The 12,833-nt window shown below is 41.9% G+C and overlaps 1 protein-coding gene across 2 annotated transcripts in view; it reads right to left on the bottom strand.

The window, feature by feature from the left end:
- nt5e (5'-nucleotidase, ecto (CD73)) overlaps window positions 1–12,833 on the bottom strand; it is a 45,234-nt gene that overhangs the window by 18,341 nt on the left and 14,060 nt on the right. Inside the window, exons 5-8 of one of the 2 annotated variants that reach the window (XM_060914033.1) lie at window positions 11,517–11,671; window positions 11,243–11,351; window positions 6,013–6,162; window positions 4,945–5,145 (exon numbers count right to left, since the gene is read on the bottom strand). In XM_060914033.1, coding sequence (XP_060770016.1) covers window positions 4,945–5,145; window positions 6,013–6,162; window positions 11,243–11,351; window positions 11,517–11,671 — 615 coding nt within the window. The remainder of the gene's footprint in view (window positions 1–4,944; window positions 5,146–6,012; window positions 6,163–11,242; window positions 11,352–11,516; window positions 11,672–12,833) is intronic. The other variant, XM_060914034.1, reaches the window with a different exon arrangement.

Below are 12,833 nucleotides of genomic sequence, written 5' to 3'. Positions count from 1 at the left end.
AATTTATTCTTCAAAAATCAATATCTCATCTTCAATTTTCTATATCTTGATCAAACTTGATACGCACACTCTTAACAGGTCACCTGACATATCTGCCAAATTTTGTGAACTTTTGCCACTGGGGGCGCTGTTTTCAGGCAACAATTTATATCTCGGCTTCTGATTGGTCAAACTTGATCAAACTTGACAAAACAACTCTTCATAGGTCCCTTGACATGTATACCAAATTTGGTGAACTTTCACCACTGGGGGCGCTCATTGCGCTGTAGCAGTTGCAGGAGAGGTGTTTACAACCATGAGGCACCAGGAGTATGTTGTTTTGGTTGCCTTAAACACACATGACTTGTGGACCACTGGGGGCGCTCATTGCGCTGTAGCAGTTGCAGGAGAGGTGTTTACAATCATGAGGCACCAGGAGTATGTTGTTTTGGTTGCCTTAAACACACATGACTTGTGGGGAATGGGTGGGCAGTCGGGAGCAAGTGTTGTAGCGTTACATACAGACTAATAGATGTCTAACAGAAGACAATCCTATGTAGCTATAGCTTGGTGACTGATGAGGTAAATACATTAATTTGGTTGGGAAGCCATGGCATAAAATGTTCTGTCCATGACAACATCTCAGCGCACCGTGTACTCTGTGTCCAATTCTGTGCTTTGTCACCATTGTGGGAGTAATGTCTCTTGCCAAAGAAGCTGTGGAAGGTATTTCGCGGGGACGCATGCCCCCGCCCCCCTTGGCCGCTGGCGCGAGGGCCCGTCGAGGCCGCTTGCGGCTTTAATTCTTAATTCTTCTTCTTCCGGGTTTGCGGTGTTTACAGATCCCAGCGCGCTCGTGGGGCGTGTGTGGGCATGTGAGGACACTCCTCCTCACCAATCAGTGCACAGGGGAGTGTCTGCTCACGCCCCCAGCCTCACTCGGCTCACTTTGGCTCGCTTCAGCCCCACTCCAAAACCGTGCGAGTTTTAGGGGCTAAGCAGGGCTGAAACGAGCTGAGTCGTGCTGGTTTTTGGTAGTCGAAACGCGAGCCGTGTCGGGCTGAAGTGAGCTGAAGCGAGCTGAAGTGAGCTGAAAAAGGGTAGTGGAAAAGGGCCATAAGACTGTCCTGATAACACCCTCTGAGACTCCACACTCCAGCTCCAGCCCACCACCCCACCACCTCCTCCACCTCTACTGCTGCCAGGACTTCTCTACAACTTCACACCTTGGAGGTCCATCCACCCTCTACCACAGCCTCAACTCTCTCCATTTTAGAGAGAGACGTCAATAAGCTCTTTAGGAAGCTGAACCCCTGCAAAGCAGCAGGTCCTGACTCAGTCTCACCATTTACCCTGAAGCACTGTGCTAATCAGCTGTCTCTGGTGTTCACAGACATCTTCAACACCTCACTGGAGACATACCATGTGCCAGCCCGTTTCAAGGCCTCCACCATTATCCCAGTCCACAAAAAGCCAAGGATCACAGGATTAAATGACTACAGGCCCATCACCCTGACTTCTGTGGTCATGAAATCCTTCGAGTGCCTTGTGCTTTACCACCTCAAAGCCATCACTGACCTGCTCCTGGACCCCATGCAGTTCACCTACAGACCCAACAGATCTGCAGACGATGCTGTCAACATGGCTCTTCACTTCATCCTCCAGCACTTGGACTCCCCAGAAACCTATGCTAGGATCCTTGTGCCTTGTGGATTTCAGTTCCGCCTTCAACACCATCATCCCGGCTCTTCTGTAGGACAAGCTCTCCCACCTGAACATGCCTGACTCCTCCCACAGGTGGATGACTGACTTCTTGTCTGACAGGAAGCAGCACATGAAGCTGGGGAAACACGTCTCTGACTCCCAAACCATCAGCACCGGATCTCCCCCAAGTCTGCGTCCTTTCTCCTCTACTCTTTTCCCTGTACACCAACAGCTGCACCTCCAGTCATCAGTCTGTCAAGCTCCTAAAGTTTGCAGACAACACAACCCTCACTGGACTCATCTCTGATGAGGATGAGTCTGCTTACAGGTGGGAGATTGACCATCTGGTGTCCTGGTGCAGGCAGAACAACTTATGGCCCTTTTCCACTACCCTTTTTCAGCTCGCTTCAGCTCACTTCAGCCCGACATGGCTCGCGTTTCGACTACCAAAAAACAGCACGACTCAGCTCGCTTCAGCCCTGCTTAGCCCCTAAAACTCGCACCGTTTTGGAGTGGGGCTGAAGCGAGCCAAAGCGAGCCGAGTGAGGCTGGGGGCGTGAGCAGACACTCCCCTGTGCACTGATTGGTGAGGAGGAGTGTCCTCACATGCCCACACACGCCCCGCGAGCACGCTGGGATCTGTAAACACTGCAAACCCGGAAGGAGAATAATTACGAATTAAGAGAATTTCTGAAGCCTTATGCGCCTCGCCTCATCTATACGCTCTTGCCAGTATCTGTTCGCGTTGTCGGTGACAACAAGCCACAGCACCAAGACCAGCAACACTAACGACTTCATGTTTATTGTTTACTATCCGGGGCGTGAGACTACCGCTTAAAAGCTCACTGATGTCACTGTTTGCGCTGCTTAACGACATCACCTGACGTCCACCCACTTTCGCTAACTCCACCCAATGTGTCCACCCACTTCCAGCCAGCACGGTTCAGCGTGGTTGTAGTCGAAATGCAACTCCAACAGCCCCGCTCAGCTCGACTCAGCACGGCACGGCTCAGCCGCGTTTGTAGTGGAAAAGCGGCATTAGAACTCAATTGTACACTTCAGGAGGAGCTTTGCCACACCCTCCCCCATCACCCTGTTTGACTGCCCAGTAACCTCTGTGGAGTATTTCTGCTTCCTAGGCACTATTGCCGCTTTTCCACTACAAACGCGGCTGAGCCGTGCCGTGCCGAGTCGAGCTGAGTCGAGCTGAGCGGGGCTGTTGGAGTTGCATTTCGACTACAACCGCGCTGAACCGTGCTGGCTGGAAGTGGGTGGACACATTGGGTGGAGTTAGCGAAAGTGGGTGGACGTCATGTGATGTCGTTAAGCAGCGCAAACAGTGACATCAGTGACAGTGGCGGAACAAGTCAGAGCCGGGCCGGGGGCGGGGCAAATGACCGGGCCCTTTATTAAAGCTTATCATAACATCATTTTAGGCTACAAAATGTCCGCAACTGCGGTGTTTACCAATTTCAACACTACCGGGTGCAACTATGTTATTTAGTACATCAAGTCCTTCAAACGAACATGTAACTCAGAAACAAAAAACATTAGGATACTGTACATGGCTCATAATAAAACATCAATAGCCTATACTGCGCACATTATTTGAAGGGCATACGAATGAGCGCTCAGAGGTTGCAGCGGTGACAGGAAGAGTCAGAAATAAAAGGAGGGCGGTGCAAACCTCACTGAATGCACTGTGTTTACCAATTTCAACACTACGGGGTGCAACTATGTTATTTTGTACATTAAGTCCTTCAAACGAACATGTAACTCAGAAACAAAAAAAAACATTCGGCGACATACTGTACATGGCTCATAATAAAACATCAATAGCCTACTGCGCGCATTATTTGAAGGGCATACGACGAGCCTTGCGCTCCGCGAACTCGTCCACGATGCTCTGTATGTCACTGATTCAGTGAGCTTTTAAGCGGTAGTCTCACGACCCGGATAGTAAACAATAAACATCGAGGACATGGTGTCGTTAGTGTTGCTGGTCTTGGTGCTGTGGCTTGTTGTCACCGACAACGCGGACAGATACTGGCAAGAGCGTATAGATGAGGCGAGGCGCATAAGGCTTCAGAAATTCTCGTAATTCATAATTATTCTCCTTCCGGGTTTGCGGTGTTTACAGATCCCAGCGCGCTCGCGGGGCGTGTGTGGGCATGTGAGGACACTCCTCCTCACCAATCAGTGCACAGAGGAGTGTCTGCTCACGCCCCCAACCTCACTCGGCACGGCTTGGCTCGCTTCAGCCCTACTCCAAAACGGTGCGAGTTTTAGGGGCTAAGCAGGGCTGAAACGAGCTGAGTCGTGCTGGTTTTTGGTAGTCGAAACGCGAGCCGTGTCGGGCTGAAGTGAGCTGAAGCGAGCTGAAGTGAGCTGAAAAAGGGTAGTGGAAAAGGGCCATATAATCACCCAAGACCTTAAGTGGGAGATGTATACCTGCTCTCTCACCAAGAAAGCACAGCAGAGGATGTACTTCCTGTGGCAGCTGAAGAAGTTTGAGCTGCCAAAGACAATGATGGTGTACTTTTATACCACCATCATTGAGTCCATCCTCACCTCCTCCATCACCATCTGGTACGCTGCTGCCATTGCCATGGACAAGAGCAGACTGGAGCACATCATTCGTTCTGCTGAGAGGACAATTGGCTGCAACCTTCTGTCTCTTCAGGACCTGTATGAATCCAGGACCCTGAGGAGAGCAGGAAGGATTGTGGCTGACTCCTCTCACTCCAGACACAAACTTTTCTGCACTTTGTCTCTGAACTGCAACTTTGCATATTTCAAGGTCATGTCATACATCTCCATTCTGTGAATTTTTATTGCACATTCCGGCACATACTGTACAGCTTGGTTATTGACGTAGCCCATTACACACATCTTCTTCCTCTCATGCACTCTTCTCCATCTTCGTCATGTGACCTATTTTTGCACATTCCAGACATGCTGTACAGCTTGGACTTCAACAACTCATGCAAATACCCTTTAAATTATGTCCACTTTCAAAAATTGTATATTCAGATTCTTCTATTTCTTATTCTATGTATATAACTACTTTTTGTCTGTTAAATTCTTCTATCTTACCTGTTCAAGCACCAATCACCAAAGCAAATTCCTTGCATGCGAGAATGTACTTGGCAATAAATTTTGATTCTGATTCCAAAAAGTGTTCACTATATTTCACACCTGCTGTAGTGAGAGCTTAATATCCTAGATCTGTGTCGTAAACTGATCTTAAGACTGACTCACCACTGTCATGTTTCAGCTTCTGTTCCTTGATCATTGAGAAACCATCTCCTCCATCCACGAGATAGGCTGGCATGATGACTTTGTAGACTTTTTTAGGGTCCAGGGGCTCATAGTTTGGCACTCGACAGCGAGTACACAACACATTCACCTTCTTTACTCGCTTACCAGAGGGCTTACTCAGGTCATACTCTATCTGAAAGCCTGCATGCACACAGACACACACACCATGAGGACTAGTCTGGATCATTAATATTTATCAGAACAGAGAAGTCCTTCCCACGGTTCATCTTCTGTTTTCAAGCAGTCAACAAACACTGATAAGCTTGTAGCTGCTATAGCAGGAAAAAAGGAAGATAGTGGATAGGGGAAAAAAGTGCTTACTACCAGGACTAAATATGTATATATTTAAGAAACAGCACATCACTGGGGTTAAGCCTCCATTAAGTTGCTATTGACTATGACAAACTTGTGGTTTGTGGGTTGTTTGTAAGTGATGAGAAATGGAGTTCTTTGCAATCTGTTTTGCAAACAGGAGGTATACATGTGGAAAGAACAGACTCACATGCTATCATGTAAATTTGAAAACAAAAAGATACCCCCAAAGCTGGAGTGAATTAGTGTTCTATTGTTATATACATTCATATTTGCATTCTATAAACATGATTACAGCTTTCTGTATTAAAGATCTACAGTCAGAAAAATAGACTTTATATAACCATATGTTGTTGCTATGGTGGTACTCTCAAGGGTGTCTTTTGAAGTTTTAGTACATAGCTTTGACCCCCTGTTCTCTAACAAACAATACAAACTGGCACAAAGCAGCTGTGAAGAAATTTGGATATGAGATTTAAAGCTGTAATAATGAAGCCAAAGAAGACAATCATAAGGGAAACACTGCTTGAACTGAGATCAGGAAGAAAGCTGGAAAGGAACCAGACTCCAAGGAGAAGTCTTCCTGTTTTGGGTGGGACTGGATATTGTTACAAAATACAGATTGTGAATGAGTTCTGGGAAGAGCACTATAATAAATATGAGACAGTAAGAGAGACTTACAGATTAAAAACTTACCTGAGACCTGTAGAAACTCCCCAGTGCTTCCTCCATATCTGTGTACACTGTGCTCAAAGGCCTGGAGCAGTGTAGAGCCTTTGAGTTGAACCAGATCAAATGTTCCACCAAACGGCAACACAGAGATCACATCCTCCATAGTGATGCTACCTGAGATACAAATTCAACCACATAGGTGACCATCCAACCTTCTGTTTCAAATCCATAACCTTTTTTTTAATCAGACCGAATAAAAGTTGTCATCTTAAGAGCCATTTGGCAAGTGAAGTGAAAATTGGAAGATGATGAAAGATGATCAACACAACTAAAGACTTCTGGATTATAAAATGTTCAGGGGGAATGTCAATCCATTTCCAAGCATACACATGAACAATCAAATCTTAAAACAATTAAGACTTTATTTGCTAATGTAGTAACATGGATATGTGATAAGCTTATGTCATCTCCGAGGGATTTAACAGGTCAGTTGATTGGTTATGCTAGGCAAACTAAATATCGCGAGTCAGTTGGTATGTTGACCTGACTCAAAGGAAAGGTCTTGCAAAACACCAAGGAAACTGTTTTCAACCACACTGCTTTTGCATGTGAAATATCGTCTTCTGGTGAAAGTGGTTGTGTGTGCGCAACACTAAGAGGAAGTCATATGAGGGTTGAAAATTGTATTGGGGCACAGAGCTTGTAGATTTCACATCTCAGGGTATTCTCAGGACATGCTGACATCTAGATGTCAAGATCCTGGACATTTTACTCAAGGGAACAAAACATCCTTCACCTAGATCTTCATTTTGCAGTTACATTTAGTGGATAGGTCAACTTACACAGAGAAAAAGTCATAATTTATGCATTTATACTCTATGCATCTGTCTCGTTCATTCAATATTTAATAACTGCTTTTTTGTGGTTAGGGTAATGGAGGATCCAAACTCCCTGCAACTGAACACAATACATGAAGGATACACAATTTAAAGTACCGTATTTTCCGGACTATACGTCGCTCCGGAGTTTAAGTTGCATCAGCCAAAAAATGCATTATGAAGACAAAAAAACATATATATGTCGCACCGGACTACAAGTCGCACTTTTTTGAAGGGTTATTATATCCATAGAATCTGTGATTCTATCTGATAAGCGGCGCGTGGTTACTGCGCGACTGCATCGTTTATTTAATAACCGAACAGCTGAGCAGTGATAACGCGCCCTTTGCCCTGTAAGTAGCCTAGTCTGATTATTTTAAATATCTACTACTATCTTTAATACTATCACTATCGTTATTACTAATAGCCTATATTATTATTATAACTAATATTAGTAGCCTATTACTGATGCATTAATCAGTTTGCTTTTAGAATATTTTTACCGGTAGGGCTTATTATCGCCCCATGGCTCTTTCATCTTTGTTATTAAAGCTGTAGTCATCATCGAGGAGTGTCATTCTTCATTTTTGTCGAATTTTATTTCATCAAATCAGAGGTCAAGTAGGCTATAGGTATATCATCTCCAAAGACAGGTATGGTAGTAAAAATAACCGTCTAGTAAAAAAAAAACAACAACAACAACAACCGCTCAGAGAAAAAAACAGGCAGAAAGTGCGCCTGCCAGTTAACGTCATATCAGATAAAAACAAACGTTATTCAGACCATTAACTAGTGGTGTAAATAATAATCGATACATATCGATGCATCGATCCTACAGTTGACGATCCAATGCATCGACATGTCCGCAAGAGACTCGATCCTTGTATGTATTTTACCTCCTGTCTATTTTTAGTCATCTGCTCTAAGGCATAATTCTGACTCCCGCGCTGCGGGTGGCGCTAACCTTACTTTGTCTCCACCTCCTACTTCGCTTCCCTACCCTCTTTCAGCGGGCACACACACACTCACATAAACAGTCGGGGCAGACATTTTGTTATGGTGGAGAAAAAAACCTGACTTACACACTCCTCAAAGTTTTAAGTCGTTCGTATGGAAGTATTTCAGTTTCTGCAAAGAGAAGGGACAATTGGTAAGGGATGTGGCTATATGTAAAGACTGTCGATGTGAACTTAGATACTGTGGAAACACGTCTAATTTGTCGGCGCACTTGAGAAGACGGCATGGTGTATTTTATAGTGAATGAAGAATAGGCCTATGTTTTATTTTTTGCTGCTGATGCACTTTTGTTGTTATTGCACTGATTTTGTGGAGTATTTTTATTTTACAGTGTAAGTGCAAGTATAGACCTATGTTTTTGTTACATTTCTCTGGTAGTGCACTTTTGCGGTCATTGCACTGATTTTGTGAAATACTTTTTTCATGTAGGGCTTAAGAAAGGCCCTTCAGTATCTATAGCTAAGACAGGTGCATTTTTTGGTGAAATGAAAACTCAGGACTTGAGGGGGAGAGGGTGGGGGCGATCGGGGGGGGGGGGTAAGGGGGGAGGGTCAGAGGTAGAGGTAACCCAGCGCAAGCAAGCAGCCGGTTCCTGCAGCCACGACAGCGCTAGACGCGCATCCGTTACTAAAAAACCCTCAGTTTTGGTCAAAATCTAATTTTTCATCTTTCTGGGCCATTTTCCAGACTCCCAACAGCTTTTTGGAATGTTCTCTAAACCAGTGGCTTGCATAGTGGGATCTGGGGTCCGTGAAGAATAGCCAGGGGGCTCACAATTTTTTTTTTTTTAATTTTCTTTTCTTTCAGTGCTGAAAATCACAAACCATTATTATGGCATTTATATTTACTAAATTAACAAATTAATATTTATTCTTAAGTTATATTTATTCTTGAGTTCTCATAGTGTAATGACTTTAACTGAATGGGTTGAAACTAGACCTTAACCTCAGTAACATGTACTATAGGTCTATAAATAATCTCAAAGTAAACAAAATGACAATTTTAATAAAAATGTGCTCTATGAGTGGAAAGTTCAGGAATAAAACTCCAAAAATATCCATTTAAATAATGACCCTGATATCTGAATAGGAAATCAATCAGGGTCCATCAACATTTTTTAAAAATTATAATGGTTATTTTCTTTTTTTTCTTCTTGTTTGCAGTTTAAGACTGCTAAACATTTAGCAGCTTTAAAAACACAGATATTGCTGTCTTAGAAGAGAGCAGTGTGTGTCTGTTCACAACAGACACACACCCACACACTTAGTGGGGACACTCATTGACAGAATGCATTCCCTAGTCCTTTACCCTAACGTTAACAATCACAACTAAATGCCTAACCTCAACTCATACCCTAACCTAAACCCAATTCTAACCTGAACCCTAAAACTAAGTTTAACCCTTAAACAGCCCTTAAACATAATGAGGACCAGCCAAGATGTCCTTACTTCCCAAAAATGTCCTAAATCTATTGGTAAAAAACAGAGGTGGAAAAAGTACTGAAAAATTGTAATTAAGTAAAAGTATCTTTACTTTGCTTAAATTCTACTCAAGTAAAAGTACCCATCTAAAAATCTACTCGAGTAAAAGTAAAAAAGTACTCAATTTAAAATGTACTTTGAGTAAAAGTTACTTAGTTACTTTCAATTATTTGATGTAAAAAAAGAAAGGACAAGTCATAAATCAAATTGTTTTTAATGAACTATTAGTCCACATAATAACCTTTCAGTCAGTATAATGTATAAAGCTTTGTTTGGACTACCCCATAAAACATTTTCAAGTACAAGTGGCATAACTTGTAAATTCTATCATCCATTTTTTTCTTTACTGACAAACGCCTGCTATTTTTATGCATACTTATATATATTATGTATATAATATATATACAGAGTCTACCTGTAATGTGCAATTTTTCCGAGCCTCTCAATAAGGCAATTTTTCTATACTTTTTCACGGTAGATAATGCAAATAGCTCTCTGTATTTAATCCTTCGTTTGTCTAATTTGTATTTCAGTTTTATTTGTTATCTATTTGACATTTTCTTGCTACTGTAACACGTGAATTTCCCAGATGTGGGATGAATAAAGTGAATCTAATCTAATCTAATCTATTAAAGCCACTAAAGCAGGCTTACTAAATGACACATATGAAACGTAAACCAACCAAACTCAAAGTGTCCAGGGCTCTCACGATTTAAAGACAGCTAAGTGATTCCTTAGTAACACTGTGCTCTTCCTTATATAGAAAATATAATTGAAAAATTAACTGCATAATGTTTACAACCTGTCGAGAGGTAATGTGCAAACTATTTTGAGACCACCCCATAAAACATTTTTAAGCAAAGTGCCAAATTCTGAATTGTATGGTCCAACTCAAACACCACAATAAAAAAAGAAAAGAAAACCAAAATCAAACAAAGTATCCAAGACAGTGAAAATGTTTTGATGGCCTATCAGTGACCTCCCAAAGCTCTAGTCTAGGCTACAGCTAACAACCTAGGAGCTAGTCTATACATGAATTAGGATTTTTTTCATAAGAGACCAATTGCAACTAAAACCATGCACTCGTATTATTTCTGACTGTCGTTCTGATAAAACAAATTTGTAAACGTGAGGTGATTCATTTAATTTAGGCTACTTCACTTGAAACATTGGTGATCAGTATGGATGCTAGGCGGCCAAAAGAATTGATAATGAAGGCACATTTTACTTAACAGTGGAAGGTTTTAACCAAACAATAAATATAACGTTTGGGATACACAGGTAAATGCACATATCTACTTACCACCACATGCTTCCACAGATCTGATGTGGAAGTTTTGTAGACTGATGGCTCTGTACGGCGGGGCAGGCACATTTTGCATTGCATTATTATGTTATTGCCTCGTTTGCGTTTGAATGCAAAGTACTGGCTAAGATACGGCCAAGGATTTCCCTCGCTGTCCGGCGCATCTGTTCCACGGGAATTCTCTTCTTGGCAATCCTCAACCTCCTCCATGACCTCCTCTATCTCTTGCTCGGCTACCTTGGCACCAGCCATCATCCAACGATACATATAGGCTAATATGGATATTCCGCGCGCGCGCCTGCACCAGTTTCCTTTCAGTTCAGGCCAATTGTTTTTTTTCCCCGCATTTAATTTTTTTACTCAGTAACGGGCAGTTTTCGAATGTAGCGAAGTAAAATACTTGGTTCAAAATGTACTTGAGTAAAAGTAAAATTACCCATTTCAAAAACTACTTAAAAAATTACAAATTACACAAAAAATCTACTTAATTACAGTAATGTGAGTAAATGTAATTCGTTACTTTCCACCTCTGGTAAAAAACTGTATTTAATATATAACAAGTACACGCATACCATTTCTGCTTCGCTCATCAATAGGGCTTCGTATTCCTCCTCCATTTAAAATACAGGCACTAACATGGTTCCACTGGAGTTCATCTGCATATTTGATGTAGTGATGGACCTGCAACACGGGACAGAATACCACAGTAGTTCTAACGATAACGAATAAAATTATAATCCATTCCGTGTAAAATAACAACAATAATAAGCAAGACATTAATTAATCTATGAACAGCATGAAATGAACATCTAATAGCATCTAATGGTACAGTGATTGATGACTGACCATGGCATCGCAGATCAAGTTTCCCATGTTGCATTCACGAAATCGACACTCTGCAAATGTTCCATTAAGATAGACCAGAGTCTTCCCCACAAACTGAGAGGAATAATTGGACAAGTTTACCTTCCAGGACTCCACATCTGCTTTAATGCCGAGATCTAGAAGAATGAAAACAAGCTTTAAAATATAGGTACACAGTAATCATATAAAAAATTGATAGAAACATTTTAACTCTAGTGCAGGGTTCTCCACGGATTGAAAATATAGGGGGGTGGGGGGTCAATCGGATGACCTTGAAACAAATTTGCATACATTTACATATGTCATTTGCATAAAATTGCATAACATACTCTCAAATAGTAATCATTTAGAATAGAGGAATCAATTGGACTGGTACAAAACACATCATACATCAATACACACTTGCACATCATATTCAGACACATTGTTTGAAATGGAACTGGAAAAAATATTTTTTTATTTAGCAAACTACAAAAAAAGAACAGAAAAGTACAGAAAAGTTTTTGTATTAACTATATTCACACTGCTCCACAAAATCTGACATTGTTTGAAATGGAAATGTAATTGCAGGCACCACTGGAAAAAATAATTTTTTTTAGAGAGTAAAGTACATTGAAAAAATATTGTTTTAACTATATTTACACTGCTCCATGGCTATATTTACACTGCTCTATGGCTAAAACCGAATCGCTCGAGAGACATTTCAACAGAGTGTACGCACTTCAAGAGCTACAGTAACACTGACAGCCAGGTTATATCCTCACGGTTTTATAGGCAATATCACGCTTGCCACACCAACTTTGAACTTTTTGTTTTTATCCTTTATTTCTCTGCCGACAATAACAATCAGTTATCTCGAACTTGGTGTCAATTCACACGTTATTATAAAGGCGTGTTATCTCCCGGCGCAAGAACAATGTGTCAAAAATGCCGAAGTGTGAAACGCTTTTCTTAGACTATAATCGTCAGACTGACTAAACTAATTGCTGGTAAATGAGTTTCACACTCAGGTGTTGTCGCGTTGTCAGTACTCCAACAGAGAAAGACTATCTGTCACAAAGAAAACAAAGGGACGTCTCTTCCTTTTGTAAAGGAGCGGCAGAAATTAAATGGGGGCGGGAATCACAGAAAGGGGGGCGGCCCGCACCTCTAAAACCCCTCGTGGAGAACCCTGCTAGTGTCTTTGGCTTTCATACACACACACACACACACAAAATATATATATATATATATATATATATATACACAGTGCCCTCCACAATTATTGGCACCCCTTGGTAAGATATGTTCTTAGGCTTC

This window comes from Neoarius graeffei, chromosome 2, assembly GCF_027579695.1.
Source record: "Neoarius graeffei isolate fNeoGra1 chromosome 2, fNeoGra1.pri, whole genome shotgun sequence".
In the NCBI taxonomy this organism is placed as follows: domain Eukaryota; kingdom Metazoa; phylum Chordata; class Actinopteri; order Siluriformes; family Ariidae; genus Neoarius; species Neoarius graeffei.
The sequence above is the reverse complement of the archived record's forward strand: the minus strand, read 5'-3'. Positions and strand labels throughout refer to the sequence as shown.